Source organism: Myxine glutinosa, chromosome 7 (assembly GCF_964187855.1).
Source record: "Myxine glutinosa chromosome 7, kmMyxGlut1.1, whole genome shotgun sequence".
NCBI classification, from domain to species: domain Eukaryota; kingdom Metazoa; phylum Chordata; class Myxini; order Myxiniformes; family Myxinidae; genus Myxine; species Myxine glutinosa.
The window spans coordinates 48683132-48705663 of record NC_136267.1 but is presented as its reverse complement, the minus strand read 5'-3'; the positions used below and the strand labels follow the sequence as shown (position 1 = coordinate 48705663).

Below are 22532 nucleotides of genomic sequence, written 5' to 3'. Positions count from 1 at the left end.
TATGTGGGAAAATTGCATGCTCAGTCAGGTTCGCACAGATGGCAGAGCACTGGTACGGTTTTCCAGAGAACCTGGGTTCGATTCCTGGTCTGGGCATGTAATTTGCCCACACATATCAATTGGTTATACTATACTATACTATACTATACTATATATATACACAAAGAATTAAGTTAAGCACCCCCCCGTTTTTTTACAACCTCGCACATTACAAGTTTGTTGTCGTCAAAACAGTGTAATATACCCATGATATTGCTATATTTTCTGGAGAAGTGATATTATGGTCACATAAAAACATAACAATCATGCCGTTTTCAATATTTTATTCTGAATAATTTAAGGTGAAATTTTTTGGGAATTTTAGGCATATTTTCACCTCAATTTAAGTATGGAGCTATAGGTCCATCACGGACAGTGTGGATGACGTTTATGTTTTCTAACGTACAGTCATTGTTCTGAGAAGACCTCTAGCGATCTTTGCGTCAATAACGTGTGTAGGACCCACGTGATCGGATCACTGACTCAACCCTACGTCTCATAGACCCTGTAAGCCGTCGTATGCGTTGCTGTGGCAGGTTGTTCCATTCCCGATGTAATGCACGTTCCAATTCATCCAGATTGGCTATTGGAGGGACCATCTTCGCAATTTGTCGTCCCAACATGTCCCAAACGTGCTCGAGGGGGTTCAGGTCAGGACTGTACGCAGGCCAGGGGATGGTTGTCACAGCACCTTGCTCCATCCGATCACGTGGGTCCTACACACGTTATTGACGCAAAGATCGCTAGAGGTCTTCTCAGAACAATGACTGTACGTTAGAAAACATAAACGTCATCCACACTGTCCGTGATGGACCTATAGCTCCATACTTAAATTGAGGTGAAAATATGCCTAAAATTCCCAAAAAATTTCACCTTAAATTATTCAGAATAAAATATTGAAAACGGCATGATTGTTATGTTTTTATGTGACCATAATATCACTTCTCCAGAAAATATAGCAATATCATGGGTATATTACACTGTTTTGACGACAACAAACTTGTAATGTGCGAGGTTGTAAAAAAACGGGGGGGTGCTTAACTTAATTCTTTGTGTATATATATATACAGTGCGTATCAAAAAAAGGTAATCCGAATTCAAGGGGTTAATATGCAAAGGTTATTTAGTTTGACAATTTACATGTGGTTTACCAATTATGAGGAGATCCTCAGCTTTCCATTGATGCCTTTCATGCATCATTGCTGTCACACATGACCGAGTACATGTTCATTAGTTCAAATCGCATTTTTACAAGTTTGGCTAATCGGTGCAAGACAGTTTTAAATGGACGCATTACTTGTCGACTGCCAAGTTGATGATGTAAAATTGTTAAGCGGGTCTGGTAATCGTCGGTTGCATCATCCTTTGTTTAAGATGGGTATTTAAGATGGGCCTACAGTGTATGGGTTTAGAGACAGTCTGAGTCATTGAAAAGATGGTTCAACTTACGACTGAACAGCGGACCTTCGTGGTTACAACCTTTCACCAAACTGGAAGTTTGCAGTGAACTCGTGATGCGTTCAGGCAACGTTTCCCAGAACGGGAGCCTCCAGCAGCCAAAACCATCTGGGCGAATGTTAGAAAATACCAAGAGCATGGCACTAGCTTCAACCGCAACAAGGGGAATTCTGGTAGGAGGCGCACTGGGCAATCTGAAATGAACATTGCAGCAGTAAGGCAGCAAGTTTTGGAGCATCCTAGGGATACCAGCGCAAGACGAAATGGGACGGAATTGCCTTCGGCAACATTCAACCGAATCACAAGACTGGACCTCCACCAACATCCATCTCGGATTCACATCCGGCATCAACTTACGCCAGGGGATTTTGCCAGGAGGCTGGTGCTTGCCGGATGGTTGATAGCACGTTGCGAAGCAGATGTCAATTTCCTGCGGTATCTCGTTATCGGCGATGAAACTGCTTTCGGCATGGACGTCAAGGTCAATACCCACAATGTTCTTGAATATGCACCGACAGGACAAACCCCAGAATTTAATTTTGACACCAACATGAATCGACAAAAGTGGACTGTTTGGTTGGGACTTTGTTGAAGTGGTCAGGTGATCGGACCATTTTTCTTTCAAAGGAATGTCAATGGTAACAGATATCTGCAGATGATCAATGATGAAGTTTTAATGCAGCTGGAGGAGAACTTTGAGTGACAGGTTCGTGGTGTCTTCAGATATCTCTGGTGGGCCCAAGACGGCGCCCCAGCACATCGTCTTATCGCTGTCCGAGATCGGCTGAGGGAACTCTTTGGAGACCGAGTCATCGCCCTCAACCATGCAGTGGAATGGCCGCCAAGATCAACTGACCACACACCATGTGATTATTTCCTTTGGGGACATTTAAAGAACAAGGTGTTCATAACTCCTCCCCGTGATCTTGACGAATTGCAGGGCCGTATTCGACATGAAGTGGATGCTTTGCGCAATGACCCGGCTATGGTGAGACGAGCAGTTCAGGACATGCTCCGCCGCTGTGAGCTTTGTGTTGAAAGGGGAGGTGGACATGTTGAAGGTGTGGGTGCATAAAGGCCAATCATTCCTGAGAAAAGTTCACATCTGACGTTCATTTTGCACCAATTATCCTGACTTGCATCGATTAGCCAAACTTGTAAAAATGCGATTTGAACTTGTCATTTTCAATGAACATGTACTCGGTCATGTGTGACAGCAATGATGCATGGAAGGTATCAATGGAAAGCTGAGGATCTCCTCTTAATTAGTAAACCACATGTAAATTGTCAAAATAAATAACCTTTGCATATTAACCCCTTGAAATCGGATTACCTTTTTTTTGATACGCACTGTATATATATATATATATAATATATATACATATATATATATATATATATATATATATACTGTATATATATATATATATATATATATATATATATATATATATATATATATATATATATATATATATATATATATAGTGATTATATTCAATTTGTATATTCAACTTGAGATTGTGACGGTTGTTGCAGGAGGAGAGATTTGTGTGGAGGGCTGGGAATGGTGCAGCATGCACCGAGTGCATGCTCAGTAGCATTGGCAGCAGGAAGATACAAGTGGCGACATGATCAGGTGCTGGCGGTGGTAGTGCAAATGGTGCAACAAGAGGTGCTGAGATCAAGAGAGAGAAGAGTGGAGAAGGAGACCGATGGAGGAGAGGTGTTGTTTGTCAAAGAAGGCCAAGTGGTAAGAGGTGGAAAGAGGAGGAAGTGGAGAGCATGAGGGTTGTCAGGCTTGTGATTCGCAGGTGGTGGCAGACCTAAAGCCACAATTGGTATTCCCAGAAGAGATCTGTGTGACAAGGTTGCAGCCTGACATTGTCATCTGGTCAGGTGCAACAAGACAGGTCATCTTAGGGGAATTGTCTGTACCTTGGGAAGAGAACATGGAGGAGGTGCATGAGAGGAAGAGAGGAAAGTACAGTGAGCTGGAGCTGGAGGCAGAGTGTCGGGAGAAGGGTTGGCGAGTTTCTTGTCAGCCATTTGAGGTGGGGTGTAGAGGGTATATTGGCAATTCCTTTTCTGCATTTCTTGCTTGGCTTGGAGTGTGTGGGGCAGAAAGAAGGAGGATGTGTGACAAGGTGGCCCAGGTTGCCTTGAAAGGCTCATTTTGTATTTAGAGGAAGTTTATGGAGGCATGTCGAACGGTGTAGGTTAAGGTTGTGGGTGGTGGTTCATTTCAGCCTAAAGGTTAGTGACTGAGCATGGAAGAGAAATGTTGATGTGTGAATGGTGTGTGTGTTGCAGGAGTGTGTGTGTGTGTGTGTGTGTGTGTGTGTGTGTGTGTGTGTGTGTGTGTGTGTGTGTGTGTGTGTGTGTGTGTTGCAGGAGTGGGTGTGATTTTGCATGAATGTGTTTTTGTTTGAGTGGTGCATGTTGTAAGGGTAGGTGGTCGGTTGTTTTTAATTTTTTTTGGTAGTGGGTGAGGGGCTGTGGATTTTGGGAGTGGAGGTGGTTTTGTTGTTGTAGTCTGTGTTCTCACTGGCTGGGGGTGGGGGTATGTACGCATCTGGGTGTAGCTGCTGCAAATGGAGGCATATGTGCCCCTGCTGGCCCACATTAGCTGACTGTATTGAGGTTGAAGGGCAAAAACGGGATGATGTTGAGGACTTCGACTGAGGACCTGGTCAGTGAGGGACACTTTTGACCAGGCGTGTTTTGAAATTTTATATACACACACACACACACAATTTTATATACACACAATTGAGTACCAGCTCACTGGTAATTCCCTGTTTGTCGTTAAAGGCGGCAAAAAGGGTTGGCGTCAGGAAGGGCATCCGGCCGTAAAACATTGCTCAAAAAGGGGACCGAAAAACAACAACAACCACGGTTCCCGAAAAAGGCCAACCCCCGCTTTGCGGGGAAAAATGGCCTCTGAAGGTGGTTTTACACACACACACACACACACATATATATAATATATATATGTATATATATATATATATTTATATATATTGTTACATGCTCCTCCCCAAACCCCGGTCACGGTGTACCTCCGAGCCCCGAAAGGAGTCACGGCAGAAAGATGTGTTATTCTGTGTGTCAAAGACCAATGGTGAAACCACACCAATTGTTACCAACAAACAAGTATTGTATTAAGGTCACACAAGAATAACAGTACAATAACAATATTAATCAATTATACAACAAATATATAATTCCTATGATGGTACCATCAGTTTCGTACAATATAACTCACTGTGCTCCAAGTGAGTGAAAAGAACATTCCCAAAGTTTATGTCCCGGCATCAAGCCAAAGTCGATCCACGCTCCGGTGATCGTAAGAACGATGTCGTATCGACCAGAATCCCGTTCGGCTGACAGTCACGCTGCCAAAGATGCGCAAAGGTGCCCTCAAAAGGCGACTGGGAAATCACACCTTTGGGTATGAACGTTCAACGGCTCCCAAACGGTGAACCGCAAATTCCCACTCAAAATCCACGTTACACACGCAAACCAGGCTAACGGCTGGATGCGGTGAAATGGTTGGAGCGAGGTGAAAAGCCTGGAGCGATGCGAAATTGGGAGCGAGACAAAATGGCCGACGGGCCCGTACTGAAGGCGTTACCTGCACTCCAACGATTCTCTTCGGAATCAACCGCAAAACCTGTCACGCAGGTTTATCTGTCACAGCGATAACCACTCTGTCACAGGAATCCCTTTCCCAGGAAACCCATAGTTCGCTCGTGACCCCCGTGTTCGCCAGCATTTGTTCAAGACCTCAAAGCAACTCGGCTTCTTCTCGACCTCACTTGCTCCGCTTCTTCTTCCGCCTCTTCCTTCATCCGGTTTTCTCTCGATCTGGTTTCCGGTTTCTTTTAAAACATTAATTTTTTTACCTTTTGCAAACAGTTATCTCCATTTCACTGAAACGATAACAATAACAGTACATGGAACCAAAAATGCTTACAGTGGATGAAAACCACAACGACGGAAGTGACAAATCCGTAATATATATATATATATATATATATATATATATACATATATATATATATATATATATATATATATATATATATATATATATATATATATATATATATATATCATATATATATATTAACAATCATTTTAATACAAACACATACATATATATACAGTCACGTGAAAATGTAATATGTTGAAAAAAGTCAAAACTTTACATGGGGTGTACTTACTTTTTCACGTGACTGTATATAGTAACCGTGTGTGCGAGTTCCACTCCATTGGTTGAACACTTCAGCTGCCTCCACCCACAAATTTTATACTAAGGGCACCAATTTAGGAACCCTTTCGATCTTTTGTAGAATTTACACTTTAGAACGCTTTAGCATTTACCCGTTAGCATTTACCTTTTAGAACCCTTTTTCTCAAGCAGCGCTTTTACTCCTTGCTACGAGCTATTATTTCCAACTATTTTCATTTAACACTTTGAGTTGAACTGTGATGTGCCGGGTTTTTATGAAGTCGGTGATCGCAACATGGCGAGCAGAAAGCATTAAATATTCCGCTGTTTCGATGTGGGAATGCCCATTTGCTTTTATGAGCAGTAGGAGGGTGAGAGTAGAGATGGGACAGCTTTGGAAGGGAGGGGAGTTTGAGGACTTTTGGTAGGGTGGGGTTGGGGTACTCACTTTGAAGTATTCTATACGAAGTACTCACTTAAAAGTATCTAATTATAATTTGCCACAATGACAAGGGTGGAGCCGAGCATGATCAAGAAGTTGAAGAACTAATGAGCACATCATTTAATCAAATCCCATTGCATTTTGTGGTATCCATTGCACCTTAGTTTGAGGTTAAGATTTCAGGCTCTCATGAGCTTTATGAGCAGAAACAATATTTTTGAAATGTATTTTTGAAAAAGAAAGAAAGAAATGAAACTCTTTTTTTTATTTTAAAAAAAGTTGTCACCAGGAGCTGAATCTCCTTCATGCCTTCAGGCTAATCGGGGTATTTTACGCGGCCTTTATCCAATTGCGAATAAAATGGCCTGTCGTGTTATCAGTAACCTGGCCGTCTTGAAGAAATGTCTGAGACTTGCAACTTGAACTCTTTTTGTAATTTTTGCACTTCTGAGTTTACATTGTACAAGCACGGGAAGCATTAAACACAGTTGTTGTACGGGTACTGCATTCATCTTGCATTGTAATCTTCTTGATGCAAGCCTCAAGGCCTCTGTTCTGCGCATATTCTACACAATGAGTCTTCAGAGGGGAAGGCAGCTCAGGAGTGATGTCACAATCTGTGCTTTGTTCCCACATATGTGTTTGATTTACATAAGAGTTGCATGTTTGGCTGTAATGGCAAGTCTGTTGCATTTTAAAACTATCAAAAATGGCAGAGTGACAAATTTTGTGTTTACAGCGTGAGCGTGCGCTCGGCAAATCAAGTACAATGCACTTTGGTAGTGGTGTACCAACATCGCATGAAAACGCATTCGCACAGCACATAATATAACTGAATATACTGGCTTACTTATAAAAGCTATAAGGGGCACGGTTCAACTAACACGCCATGGAGTTTTGCTTCATAGATGGATATTAATAATTATTTTTTGAGGTAATTTCCCTTAATCCTGTAATCAACTATCCCAATGATCATGCGCTGAGAAATCAAGATGGCGGAACGTGAGTATAACTAAAAGAGGGAGAAGTGACAGATAAGTATGAAAATTCTGATTAATGCAAATATGAAGCATATTGGAAATTATAAGCCGGTTGTGCAGTATATGGTGATATTTGATCTGACGACAAAGGTTCATGTGTTTGACATTTCAACCACTGAGTGGTCTTCATCTGCAAAAAGTAGGAACCATATCTTACATCAATGTCATCATCAGGATGCAAGGTGAGGCCATCCATCCTGTCCTGGAAGCTTTCTGGGAAGAATACCTGTGGAGAAAGGAAGCAGTGTTAACTTGTACATCTCACAGCAACTCAACAAATTTCTTAGTTTCTAGTTACTCTTATTGTTGTTTTACTTCTTTTCTTCTTCACATAACTCTTCTTCACATATTTGTCAGTCCCATAGCTCTCTATGCCCTATTTCCTTTACAGGTTTGTTATATTTCCCTTATATTATCACAGATGATTTCAAATGAAACAATTAAAAAACAAGTGCGGTATCCTTGTGTAAATGTTTAAAGGAAAAGGTAGAAGCAAATTGGAGGAAAATAAGGATGAAGGATTAAAAACTCAAAGTTGGAAAAGGGTTAAAGAACTCAAAAAGTATTTGTAAACAAAAGCAAACACACACAAACTACCTCAAAAAGGAAAATTAGAGAAATATTACACACAAGCACAAAGCTCAAGAGAAGAAAAGTCACACAGGTGGCCCTTACTTGCTTGCGAGGTGGATAGGAGCCACAGCGCAGCATGACTTGTACTGAGTTAATGAGAGGCTCATTGGCCTTCATCTGCATGGGTTAGTGTAGCAGGAGCGAGCACAGAAAACAGGATCAGGACCTGGGTTAAAGCTTGGAAGGACATCGGAACAGCAGTCCAGTATTGGACTAAAAAATAAAAAAGAAAGAACTGGTGAAGAGAAAGGACAAGGAAAGAGGAACAGAAGACTTTGAAGAAGCAAGGGTAAATGCTGCTGAAAGGATGGGGTGAAGGAAAAAAGCAGTAACCAAGATAACTATACTGCATTATCAGCTGATAGTTTAATAATTTGGACGATGAATGAAGTTTGTGACCCTGCTAAGATACGAGCTTGACTTGCCAAGCCTGTGGCCATATGATGAGGCATAATTGGTGGTTGGCGAGTACCACCATCACGGCGACATCGTAAATCCATCGTGTTTTGGAATATTTTTGAATTGCACAAAACAATGATGGCATATCTCGGTAGCCATTTTATACAGTACTCAACTGTCCATTTGCCAAAAAAAAATAATGCCACAGTTGGCAATTTTCCTTCCATACTCCCACACCAAATATCAATTCCTAATCCGTGGCAACTTGAACTGCAACACTCCAGCTGTCTTGGCATCGGTTGTCATATAACTTCCCATGGTACAACAGCCAGGGCCTTATGTGAAACTTCAGGCCCGTGAAGCATAGTTTTCGCATGAGCTATAATCTGGTCTTGTTCCTCCTGCCCTCTCAACTCTCGCCACAACCCAAACACGCCCTATATAAGAAACCGTTATCTTGTTACCCTCCCCAAGTGTAATATTAATGCAAATTTACATTCATTAATTCCTCTTTCTCGACACACAGAAATGTTTTCCTGAATTTGTTGTGTCATGCTCTTCCCACCTGGACTTAACATCTGCTGCGCACAGCCACTTCCTGCTCTTCTCACCAGGACTTCACATCTGCTGTCCACAGCCATTTCCTGGTCTCTCCCATTTTTACCTCTACACCCATTGAGGGACCCAGGCCCACTTTCACCTGCAACTCATCTCCTTGTTCTGTGATGCTTCATGCTAATTTTAGTTCTTTTCCCCCTCCTTTTCCCTCTTGGTGTTAAATGCTCTATCATAAGCCTCAACACGTACATAAAGAGTGTACCATTTTAAAATGACCAGCTCAGTCGTCCCTAAAAGGTTCGTAACGTTTGGCAATGAGCAATGCTCGATCAAACTTAACTTGCTCCACGTAACAATTTGTACTTGTTATCTAACAACGTTAGTTCCATTATTTTACTACTGGCATTGAACCCATCGCTCTGCTGACGGTAGTTGGACAACATAACTTACGTTACAGTACAGCAATACAGGTTAATGAAGAATAAGTAACATCGGTTTTCTGGCAATTTTCATCTTTTGCCATTCAATTTGACTGCATGATCGTTCAATTTCAAATATCAAAAACGGTTGCTCAACTTCATTTTCTCAGCATTTGATTTCCTTATATTTGCACTCAATTCAAAAGTTGCATGACCTGCAATCAATTTCACTCAAGTCAGCAGCTGTTGGTATTTGAGCATTCAAATTCACGAATGTGCATGGGAATTCACACTATGTGCTTTCAACTTCTGACCTAAGATGCGTGCATGTCATTTTCACGTGTCGACCTATTATGACATTAACAATCATTTTAATTTCTAGAATATGTATCTTCTGTGAAATGTTGAGAAAGATATTACACATCTTTATTTGTATTTGTATGAGTAGGCTGGTTCTTCATTTTCAGATTCACAAATGGCAATAGCAGCCCGTGGTCGCTACAGAAGCGTTTCCGGTGTAGAAAGGGATAGGCTCATTGATGCCTTCGAAAACAACGTGCTGTACTATTTAGAATTGGTCGACAATTGATGCATCAACAGAGCAACAGTAAGATCAATTATCTCTATTTATCTGATAAGTGGTCGATGAGAAAGGTTACCAAAGGGAGGAGAACGCAACGCGAAGATGGATGACGACATGTGGCATTTTCTGCGGCATCTCCTAGATGCAATCCCCTTCTGACTGATTCAGATGAAGGAAAACCTGCAAGCTGCTTTAACAAACAAGTCCCTTGTATCCACGAGCACCATTTCCAGAAGCCTTGATGGTATGCTTCTCACTCTCAAACTGACCGACGACATACCTGACGTGCGAAATGCACCTCCTGTGCTTGGCCAGTGCATCCAATATGCACAATGGTTTCTACAGAATGTTTTGTTGTGAACTGCGTCTTCATTGACGAATATGGATACGTCTGGACACAGCGTTTATTTGGAAGAGGCCATCGTGGACTTCTGTGAAGACACGTGGTCTACGGGCAACGAGGGCACAACTGCAACGTTAGGTTTCCTGTATGCGTGGAGGTCGGCCTCATCCATCACCAGATCACCTTTAAGACGGTAACTAGACAAAGTTTTGAGGGCTTTCTTGTGAATACAGCCCATAAATGTGCAAATTTCTTCCTGCTAGTGAGCCTGTCGTCCTTATTTACAATAACGCAAGACCACACGTCTGAGCCCAACTCCCATCGGATGCCTACCCACCCAATCATCCAACGGAAGTTGCTCCCTACATACTCCCCGCCCCCTTCCCCATTCCTCAACTACATGGAGGTGGCTCATTCTGCATTCAAGGCTGCAGTCAAGAGAGATCTTGCCCTCCCAGACTGGCTGCACTCAGTTGGAGATAGAGATGCAGCCCACCAAGTAGGATTGAACAAGCAGCAATGGAGATGTCAGCTTCTTCAAGAGGGAGGTGGCTAGGCAGAATGATGATGCCATCACTCAAAAAAAAAGTGCACCCACTGGTTTAACCATGTCCAGACCTACATAACATTCCTACAGGTCGAGCCCACCAAGATAGATGGATGAAACGTCAAAATAAATGTTTTATCCCTGCATAAAACTTTTTAAAAATGATGTAAAAAAGCAACCTCTTATGAAATAAAGAATCAAAGTAATATAGAAATAGTAAACATGAAAACATAAACAATGAATACATTTTCAATATGAAAGCGAAAAAGAAAGAAAACAAAATTAACACGAGTGTAGATGCGTTTGAAAAAGATGAGAAAAATGAAAAATTGAATAAACCATGTGATTATAAAAGAAAGAAAAGGACCACCACAGAGACCTATACTGATACTGACCTACAATGTACATCAAAATAAATACAACAGGATATATATATGTATATACTACATGACCAAAAGTATGCGGATACCCCTTCTAATTAGTGGATTCGGCTATTTCAGCTACACCCATTGCTGACAGGTATATATAATCAAGCACACAGCCATTCAATCTCCATAGGCAAACATTGGCAGTAGAATGGGCCATACTGAAGAGGTCAGTGACAGAGGGCAGAGGCGGACTTAGAGAGGGGCGCAAGCGCGGCGTGCCCCCCCTTATTTTGATTTTAGAAAGTGCCGTTTTTGCCTAGCTGCGTAAGCTTTGATGTCGCCGCTGGCACTGCGCTTAACCAATAGAATTTCAGAAGATAACGCACTGCGTGATAGAGTCGTTTTAGAAATTGTCAACATGTCAACAACAGACACATTGAAACGCGTGGCTTCAGATGGGGTGAGGAATTTGTTCCCAAACGTAAGTAGGGTGCTGAGTATTCTGCTGTGCACGGCTGCAACAAGTGCTACAGTTGAGAGAGCGAATTCTGCCCTTCGTTACGTCAAGACGGACTATCGGAGCATGATGTCGGAGGATCGCTTTAACGCCTTTGTCCTGCTCTACATCCATCGTGATATCCGACTTGACTACAACAAAATCATTGATGCATACACCAATAGATATCCAGGGAGGATGCTCTTCGTAAATCCACTCGGTGAAAAGTGAAATAAAACTAGACAGTTGCGACAAGGACGCATTTGATTTGATGAATCAGTGGTGATTTTAAAACTGGTCCGATTGTGTTGTTCCAGGGGATAGGATTTCAGTGACTGTGGATTAATTATTTCCATAATGTGATGCTCTGGATAATCATTCATAAACCCTCATGACTGAGCACTTCTGCTAAATATATCTTTCTGTTTTATCACTTACACAAGTACTTTTTCTGTCTGACTGTATATGTTTTCCGTCTAATTTCGAATCCTGTTTTTCAAAATAAATCCCCAAAATCAAAAGATATGGGGATAAAATGCCAAAAATTGAGGCATGAATATTTCTCCCCAGATTGCAGGAAAACACATCTAGAGCAGTATAATTTTCAAATTTTCCTGTGAGAGGACCCCCAGACTCCCCGCTACAGGCTTCGGGCCTTCGGCCCTCGCGTTAGGGCTTCGCCCTCATCAGCACTTGTGCCCCCCCTTATTGGAAATCATAGATCCGCCCCTGAGTGACTTTCAATGTGGCACAGCCATAGGATGCCACCTTTCCAACAAGACAGTTCGTCAAATTTCTGCCCCGCCAGATTTGCCCTGGTCAACTGTAAGTGCTGTTACTGTGAAGTGGAAACGTCTAGGAGCAACAACAGCTCAGCCGCAAATTGGTAGGCCACACAAGTTCACAGAACAGGACCGCCGAGTGCTGAAGTGCGTAAAAATCGTCTGTCCTCGGTTGCAACACTCACAACCGAGTTCCAAACTACCTCTGCAAGCAACGACAGCACAACAACTATTTGTTGAGAGCTTCATGAAATAGGTTTCCATGGCTGAGCAGCCGCACACAAGCCTAACATCACCATGCACAATGCCAAGCGTCGGATGGAGTGGTGTAAAGCTCGCCGCCATCCGGCAGTCCGACGGACGAATCTGGGTTTGGCGCATGCCAGGAGAACGCTACCTGCCCCAATGCATAGTGTCAACTGTAAAGTTTGGTGAAGGAGGAATAATGGTCTGGGGCTGTCTTTCATAGTTCGGGCTCGGCCCTTTAGTTCCAGTGAAGGGAAATCTTGACGCCACAGCAGAGAATGATATTTTAGACGATTGTGTGCTTCCAACTTTGTGGCAACAGTTTGGGGAAGGCCCTTTCCTGTTTCAGCATGACGATGCCCCCATGCACAAAGTGAAGTTCATACAGAAAGGGTTTGTCGAGATCGGTGTGGAAGAATTTGACTGGCCTGCACAGAGCCCTGATCTCAACCCCATTGAACACCTTTGGGATGAATTGGAACGCAGACTGCAAGCCAGGCCTAATCGCCCAACATCAGTGCCCGACCTCACTAATGCTTTTGTGGCTGAATGAAGGCAAATCCCCGCAGCAATGTTCCAACATCTAGTGGAAAGCCTTCCCAGAAGAGTGGAGGCTTGTTATAGCAGCAAAGGGGGGGACCAACTCCATATTAATGCCCATGATTTTGGAATGATATGTGTGATGTTCGGGTGTCCACATACTTTTGGTCATGTAGTGTATATACACACACCGTATATATACTTCATTCCTGCCCGGAAATTAAATGGGATGCTTGAAATTCGAAATTGAAACAATTTGTCCAGCAGGTGTAAAAATGCGTGAATTTGAATGCTAATATCGATTGAAATAATGATGAAAACGGCCAGGAAAAGCTATAACAACTCAATAATAAAGTACATTTCAAGTAGCTATTAAGCTGTCGTCTACAGTCGCCAGTAATCTTGATAAACTTTACAGTCATGACAAAGGGAATATATGGTGTTACTACAATAATGATCACAGAACAATTAAGAAATGTAGGCTAATTAGTTAGACTTGTTAGCAGTTATAAGAAGTGGGTTACCGGAATAATACACCGCTTCTCATTGAGTCATGAATAATAGACTGCCATAAAGGCCAAGCGTAGCGCTAGACATAATGCCGTTCCAAACACCATCTTATTACATCTCCATGTTACTAAATCAGTCATCTCAACACCTCGCACCTGGCCTCGCACCTGGCATGCTGTCTGTGGACGTCAGAAAGAGTCAGGTATATGGGTTATGTTGTTCAACCTTTGTCAGCGAAGCAATGGAATAGTGCTGGATGACGTGCATGTCAATTGAGGCATCGTGTAGCGCTAGATGTAACGTTGTGATTATGTCCCAGATGTAACGACTCCCCATCGAAAAGAGAGTGTGACAGACAGAGGGATGGATAAAATCCGGAACTTTAATATATACGTATATAGATTGTCCAAAACTGGTCACGTGAACATTTTAGAACACCGACAGGAGTCGGTGGGATAATGCTGCAATGGGTTGCTATAAAACTTTATCCTCAAAGTTAGAGGGGCAAATGCATAATCACTTGAGCCATATGACATGCTTGGTGGAAATATATATTTTAAATACAGTATCTTTATTTAAAAATGGTAATCGTTTCTACCCCCACTGACACTACATAAAGTTCTTCCTTGCAGATTGCTGCATCTTCTCCCCTCCCCATTCTCCTATTTTCCTGTTTGTTCCTTCCTTTACCTATCATGTAAAACTGTTGCCAGACTGCCCTGCTGTTGGCTCATCAAGTCACCTCGCTCTTCCATGAGCCTTAATCTTGTGAAGATATATATATATATATATATATATATATATATATATATATATATCATATAATATATGTGAGGATAGTATGATGATGACAACAACAACAACAACAACAACAACAACGTTTTATGACCACTTTTTTCAGGGGGTTGGTCGAATGATGGCATTCCTCTATATTAATCTATCCATTGCATCAATTTCGTGCAAACCCAAACATTCCATATCTTTACTGACATTTTCAATCCAAGTCTTTTTCGGACGTATTCCTTTTTTTCTTCTATCACGAGCTTTATTGCTTTCTTGAACATGACCGTACCGACCATCATCTTTACATCTTCATCTTGCTTCTTCACAGCATCATCTTCTGACCTTCATTGCACATGACCACACCAATCAAGTCTTCTCTTCCTGTTATTCCTCACAAGTATTGATTTTTAAAATCTTACTGATTTTTGAGTTCTGCATTCTTTCTGACACATTCCATTTATCCATCGTATAACTCTCATCTCTCTTCCCTCCATTATTGTTACATCTTCAATCCATAGTGCCCATGTTTTGTTTCCATGCATCAATACCGGTCTGGCACAGGCTATATGAACTCTAACTTTTACAGATAATGGAATTTTTCCGTGCTTCATGACACCACTGATGTATCTCCAATTATTCCAGGCAGACTTTATTATTGATCTAACAGCTAATTCTGCTCCTCACGATGCCTCTATCTCGTCTCCAATGTGACATAAAACTTTTGACCTTTTTCTAAATTGAATTCTGAGCTCAGGAGCAATTATTTTTGTTCTTCATCTTCTTTAAATGATTGATCCTCACATCTTAAATTGTGCGTGAAACACTGAGGATAATGCTTTAATATTTTGGTGAGGATGATGCAAAAGAATACCAGAATAACACCGCCATTATGTATGATCAAGTGTGTTAGGAAATGTGTAAGAAATGGGGTTTGACACACAAGTAGCAGAGATGTACAAGGACTTGAGCACAGTGATTCTATACCAAAAACTTGTTTAAAAAAAAGAAAGGTAATTTTCCATGTGGCTTATCTGAGTAATACGAAATGACAAAAAGATTGCAAAGTGAATCTGCCCTTTCCGCTGGAAGTTCAGGCTCAGCAAAAAGATGGCTGAGTGATGCCAGTGAGTTAAGCATCCAATGTCACTCGTGCAGGAAAGGGCAGTCAAGGAAGAAGGTGATTTTAAATTGCTCAGCTAATATAGTTTAAAAAAATAAATCTTTCGCATCTTGTAGATAAAATTCACTTGCACTTGCTAAGGAATCACTTCCAATCAGCTAACCTTCTTAGTGGTAAATATTGTGAGACAAAAAATGGAGACAAACATGGTAAGAAATCCTGCAGATCCAGTGACACCTGATACTTTTAATGTAAGAAAAACACTTGTAGCAATTTGAACATGATAACAATTTACTTTTGTGTCTGAGAATCACGGTGTTGTTAATTCCACCCCTAGTTATATTTGGTTATATTTTCACTCCTGTCTGAGAGCAGGATATCTCGAAAGATTATGGATGGATTTGGCTGAAATTTGGTGGACAGCTTGGGTGTTTGACAAGGACGAATTGATTAGATTTTTGTGACGATCTGGATCCAGGTCCAGATCGGAGAATTTGTTAAGTGGTGTTGGGTGGTTGGTATGCAGCCTGTATCTGCTTGGCTGCATCGTTTTCTGGAAGCACGGCTGTGCTGCTGATGCAATGCCCCCATTAGCAGTAAGGTGGTAATCATTTTGCCGACCTCAGAAATATGACAGGCTGAGTCAACCCTCCTGGTATTAATTCAACAGCATGACAAGGGCTCAAACTCAGGACCCTAAGATCTCAAGCCAGTCACCTTAACTACAAAGTGAATATGAGGCTTTTTTTGTTAAGTGATTCTCAACCATTGACTGATAGGGCCAAAAATGATATATAGCAGGATATATCAAAACGTTATCGACGGATTTGAACAAAATTTGGTGCACCGGTCGGGTGTGTGACATGGAAGAATTGATTCGATTTTGGTGAAGATCCAGATCCAATGATTGTTTAAGTGATTCTTCACCATGGAGTGTTAGTATTAGGGCCAAAAAAAACATATAGCACGATATCTCTGAGACCGAACTCTCTTATCTGTCTCCCTCTTCCAAATCCTGGTGGCGTCTGGTCAAATCCGTTTCTGGTGTTTGTTCCCCATCCATCCCCTCCCTTACCTCAAACGGCTACACAGCTGACTCCGCACATGAAAAAGCTGAATGCCTCAACTCTGTGTTTGCCTCTAAATCTTGTGTCCCAAACCCATCCCTCTCTGTACCCACCATACCCAGTCGTACCCAGCTGCTCCTGGACTCCGTGTCCTTTCCTCTTGTGATAAGGTGGAAAAGTTTCTGTCAACCCTCGACTCTGATTCTGCAACTGGACCTGACGGCATCAGCCCACGGGTCCTAAAATCCTGTTCTTCCGCTCTTTCACTCCCTCTCTCTGTTCTCTTCACCCTCTCTTTTGCTCAAGGTCAACTGCCATCTGCTGGAAATCAGCCAACATCACCGCTTTGCACAAAAAGGTGCAAAAACAGATCCCAGCAACTACAGACCAATCAGCCTTCTCCCAATTATCAGCAAAGCCATGGAATCCATCATTGCTTCGGATATGAAATCTTTCCTCTTCTCCAATGGCTTGATCTCTGATCATCAATTTGGTTTCAGACCAGGTCACTCTACTCTGGAGATGCTGCTTCTGCTGTCTCAACAATGGATGGAGGTCCTCAATGCCAAACAGAAAATTAGAGCTGTCTCCCTCGACATATCACGTGCCTTCGATACGGTCTGGCACCCCGCTCTGCTCACCAAACTCTCCTCCTTTGGTATCCATGGAAATCTCCATGCATGGCTGGCGGACTTCCTCTCTAGTCGTAGTCAACGTGTGGCCCTGAATGGGTTTCTCTCACCTCCTCTTCCTGTTCAGGCTGGAGTTCCCCAATGCAGTGTTCTGGGCCCTGTGCTTTTTCTGGTCTTCATCAATGATCTTTCTGACTCTCTTGAAAATCCTCTCTATCTCTTTACTGATGACTCCACTCTCTGCCGCTCCATTCCTCAACCCTCAGATCGGCAGTCTGCAGCCTCCTCACTCTCTGCAGACCTGGACAAAATCACAGACTGGGCAAACAAGTGGCACATGTCTTTCAATCCTGACAAATCTCACACTCTTACGATGTCTCTCTGAAAAGACCGACTGGACAACCCTCCCATCTACTTTCTGAATAATCCTCTCCAATAAGTTCTGTCACTCAAGCTTTTGGGTCTCACTATCTGCCATGATCTTTCACTGGGAAAACCACATTTCCAAGCTGGCCTCTGGTCGTGCGGTCCTTCCTTGGCACACCTGAGCTCCTCACCACACACAAGGCTTTCATCTGCAGCTCAATGGAGTAATGCTCTCCCCTCTGGGCTGGTGCTCCTGCCTCACACCTAGCTCGTCTTCATGCTGTTGAAACCAAAGCGTTCAGAATCGTTGGAATCTCCTGCGATGACGCTATCTCCGAGGGCCTTTCACTGACTCACCGCAGGCAGGTTGGTGGTCTTTCTGTCTTCTACCGACTCCTCTCCGGCCTTGCTCCCCCAGCTCTCTCTGGGCTCTGTCCCCCAAATATTCCTACAGGTCGCACAAGATCTGCCTGCAACCCTCTTATGGTTAAACTGCCAAAATCAAGACTCTCTGCTCACCTTCACTCCTTCATTCCTCTTTTCTCCCACCTCTGGAACAAACTCCCTCACTCTCTTCAATCCCACTCCTCCCTCCAGGTCTTTAAAACGGCTGTTCACCACCATCTCTTATCTTCCCCAATGCAAAACCTTGATTTTTTCTACCCCCGCTAATTTCACCCCAAACCCACTTTTTTGAGGTGCCGACTTCTTTCCTGGAAGTCCTTGGTGTCCTTGCGTTTTATACCTATCCTGCCTCCCCCCAGGCCCTCTCCCTCCCACACATCTCCCGATGTCCCTGCTCTCAAATGTTGTGTTTGTGTGCTTCCTCCCCTTCTCTCCCCATATTATTGACCGCTCCCCTTTTTGTATACTTTGTTTGCTTGTTTGTTTGTTTGATAAATGATAGCTCTTTCACGAGTCTCGACTCTGTATATTTAAAAAAACAAAAAAAAATCTCAAAAAGTTATGGATGGATTCGGACAAAACTTGGTGGACAGGTTGGGTTTGTGAAAAGGATGAATCAATTTGATTTTGGTGAAAATCTGGATCTGGATCTGCAAATTAAAAAATAAATTTCTTCTACCGACTCCAATAAATTGAAGGGACCCTCCACCATTGAAGGATAGGGGTGTGTATATATATATACATATATATATATATATAAATATATAAAATGAAATTTCAAACTGTTGTGGACATATTATGACAAAACTCGTTGGATGAGTTGGGCAGGTGACAAGAACCAGCCGATTCGATTTTGGTTCAGGTCCGAATGCAGATCGGGTCTATCAGTGGGATATAAAACATAAACTGTTCAGCCTGGCGGTGGTATGTGCTCTACCGAGTGCCGTTCTGGTTTTAGTTCAATTTAATGTAAGAATTGGTCACATAATGAGATAATACAGTTGAATGAAACTTTAAAAATGCTTTTTTAATATTACTTAACATAAATGGTTTGTGATGAGGAAATATTTGTTTCATGCATTCTTTAAAAGTTCCGAGACATGGATAAATGAGAGAGGGAAAAACAATTGTCGAATCACCCAGATTGCATGTCCACTTACCTGACTTTCAATAAAACGCAGATTTTTCTGCATAGACACAGCAGATGCCAAGGACTGAGGAAACAAGCAGGATAGAGAAAGCAAAAGACAGGAAGCTAGTGACAAAGGCACAGCGAGCACATGAACAACTGAGCCTTATATGCTATCAGAATTCTCCAACTTGCTTGCCCAACCATCTGCTCCATTTGTGTGTTGGATAGTATAAAAGAAAGACATTCCATCACAGTTAATATTTGATTACATTTTGATTAATTAGTTGGAAAAACAGGAAGTAAATTGATGATCGATCAGTTCAGATTATTTTATGTTGTAAAAGTATTTGCTTCGGCCTGTACTTTAAGGAAAGGATCATTTACATATTAAGTACACAAGGATGGAGGGTGGGAGTAGTTAAATTGAGAAAATGTTTGAAAAAGGAAAATGGAGAAGAAAATAGGAAGGGGCAGTGGAAAAGGAGGATTTTGGAATGGGGGAGGGAGGAGGAGTAGGGAGGAGGTGGAAGGGCGTGGGAGTCGGAGAGGGAAGGGAAGGAGGGTGCAGACCTGCAAACTCCCCTTTAAGTATTTTTGTACAACTGTTTAATTTCGAGATTTCTTTCATAAAAACATTACGAGAAACAAATTATTTCCACCATGAGTGTGAAGTTTGCACACACGCACTTAAAGTAAATGCAAAAATACAACTATAAAGAAACACTCCATCAAACCCTATGGCAACCCTCATCACAGGTAGGAAGGTTATAAACATGGAGGTTTAGAAACCATATAGACATCCATTTTTAGAAACCAAACATAGCAAATATCTTTTGCCATCTTTTTTTATGGCAATGTTCTCTGATGTTGAAAATGTGAGCAAAAAAAGCCCCAGTGAGTAATTGAAAAGTCACAGCAACCATAACTGCCGTGCACATACAAAAGCACCAAGACCTGAGAGCCATAATGCTTGAAACTTTGCATATTATTTGCAATAACCTTTGAATGCACTGGACAGTATTCGACTTTGTTGGATCGTATGATACGTCCCATCCTTATGCGTCACTGACATTTTTAGAAAATACTCTCCTGCTGGTTTGGAGCTGTGCACGCACCACAAGGATGCGAATGGCAGGAAGTGATAAGGGTGTGAACAAAAGGGCAGAAAAATACACAAAACAAAATACATATATATCTTACTATTATTTCTGAGCGTCAAATTTCCCAGGGTTAGCATATGAGTGTACATTACCGAAGTATGCATACAAAGTACGGAATTTGTGTAGAGGTAAGCAGGTCTGAGGATATATGGGATAAATAATGAAGGGGTCGGATATTTATCCAATTTTGCATATGTGATATGCAAATGTCTCCGAATAAGACTTGACTTCAACAATCAAAACTTCACGTGTGGAAGGATAACGTTGTGAAATCAGACCTGTGTATGGTTGACGGGTGAGAAGGTGGTGGAAAGAGCCCTGTTCCGGGCCTGTGCCAGGCTAGCTTGACTCCGCCGCAGCTGGATGAGGAGCAGCGTAAGCTCCTCTGCCTATCAAAGCGATAGATTGATACGGTGATGATGATGAGGATGTAATGAGGAAAATAGGCCGACAGATTGACTGATCAAAAGAATCGATGACAAAATATGGAGACTGATAAGAGTGGACACGTTCGCTTTCAAATGGAGCAGATCGCGAGATGCAGAAACATGGTGTAATTAAAAACGAAATTGGTAAATCGTTGGGGCGATGAGAAATGCAGAAAATAGTGAGCAAATAAAAGTGGGGCATAAATCGGAATGGTTAAAGACAGCAACGTATGTTGCAGGAGATGGAATTGAAAAGAGGAGGGCGATGTTTGAATGAGAATTCGTTTTTGTTTGTCGTTTTCTAAACCAAATAGAAAGATATGGTATAGCGTATAGGTCATGGCAATATGTAGATAATTGGAAGAATGAAGATGTCAGAATAAAACAAAAAGGAAATAAAATGGGATGTGCAATGACAAAATCAGTGAGGATACAAGTCATGGATACGTGAAAGGAATGCAGAATGTGGAGTGCAATAATTATGTAAAGCAGGTTGGCAAAACTAGCCACACATAAACATGCAATTATGTAATTCAATTGGCAGGGTGGAGAACAAAAGTAAATAAATAAAAAGAGGATGCTGTGAAAAAACAATTAGGTTTTTGATGCAAGCACAGAAGTAACAAAGTTACTGTTAAGTTAACAATATTCTGGGCATTGGGCAGGCATTTTGTCTGGTTAACACCAAAAGTGGTATCGAAGAGATATTTGCAAATACTTGTGAAGTCCAATAAAAGTTAGGCAAGAGAAAAAGGGGAAGTTTGATATTACATCTACCTACATAGGCATCCCTCGAGGGGTCAACACAAGCTCAAGTTACCGTGCAGGTTTGAAGTGATGAGGGTATGAGGCTTGGAGAGGCAAACGCAGAGGGCGGGAGTGACCGTCGATCGTTCTGTGGCACAAACACGCCCAAAAACATGATAATTTCAAAACTCAACGTCATCAGCCACTAACATGTATGATGATCACAGGCTCAACTAAACAGTTTAGACCAAAAAGGTTTATAGTTTCAAACCTAACCTGTTTTTATGCGTCAAAGGTTTTTCATTTTTGTTTAATGAGAGGGCTGGGGGAGGCCGGGGAATTATTTGGTGGTGAGGAATGCTTGTTCAGCATTCCTATCTGATCCTACAACCCATGAGATCTGGGATCTGAGGATAAAATCCAAACTCCTGTGTTGATATGATCATGATCTGCTAATATCTTTGCAATTCATGTAAAAGTACATTGATGTCTCTTAATGTCTCCAGCCATGAGCCTTAGATAACCTGATGCCTGTGCAGGCTACACCCATGATCACTGTATATATTGTTAAGGCCCGGGGTTCGGTTCTACTACGAGAGGGTTAGCCTCCGTTCCCTCCCAAACTTACCGGACCTGTGGCTGCCACGCACGAATAACTTCGTACTTCGGCAGGTTGTAAACCAGCAACTACGAACGCCAATTGGTCCATCGCGCGATACCTTCCTTACCTGTACCACGTGACGGTCCCAATCGGGGAACTTACCGTACGTACCCGCCGGCGGTGTACCAAATTTAGACGGCCGAGCAACCATTGGCAACCGCTGGGTAATGCTGATTCTGTTACGGCTGATCGTTAATCAATGGGCGAACAATGGCGGATCAATGGAGGATCAATGGAGGAAGAGACATTCATGGACAGAGAGAAAAGGAAACGTTTAATTATTTGATCTACTTACAAGTATTTACAGTGTAATTATTCAATAGGAAAGAAAAAAGGATGAGAAGTAGAAACTTAGTTTTCCTACGCCTTATTATGATTACAACAAATAAGC

At 42.1% G+C, this 22532-nt stretch overlaps 1 protein-coding gene across 16 annotated transcripts in view; it reads right to left on the bottom strand.

The window, feature by feature from the left end:
• LOC137431202 (pleckstrin homology domain-containing family A member 7) overlaps positions 1-22532 on the bottom strand; it is a 322395-nt gene that overhangs the window by 16769 nt on the left and 283094 nt on the right. For 7 of the 16 annotated variants that reach the window (XM_078781650.1, XM_078781654.1, XM_078781652.1 and 4 more), the window contains 5 exons: positions 21554-21628; positions 20584-20694; positions 19174-19227; positions 7892-7966; positions 7374-7442 (listed from right to left, as the gene is read on the bottom strand). In XM_078781650.1, coding sequence (XP_078637776.1) covers positions 7374-7442; positions 7892-7966; positions 19174-19227; positions 20584-20694; positions 21554-21628 — 384 coding nt within the window. The remainder of the gene's footprint in view (positions 1-7373; positions 7443-7891; positions 7967-19173; positions 19228-20583; positions 20695-21553; positions 21629-22532) is intronic. The other 9 variants (XM_078781655.1, XM_078781660.1, XM_078781657.1 and 6 more) reach the window with 4 other exon arrangements.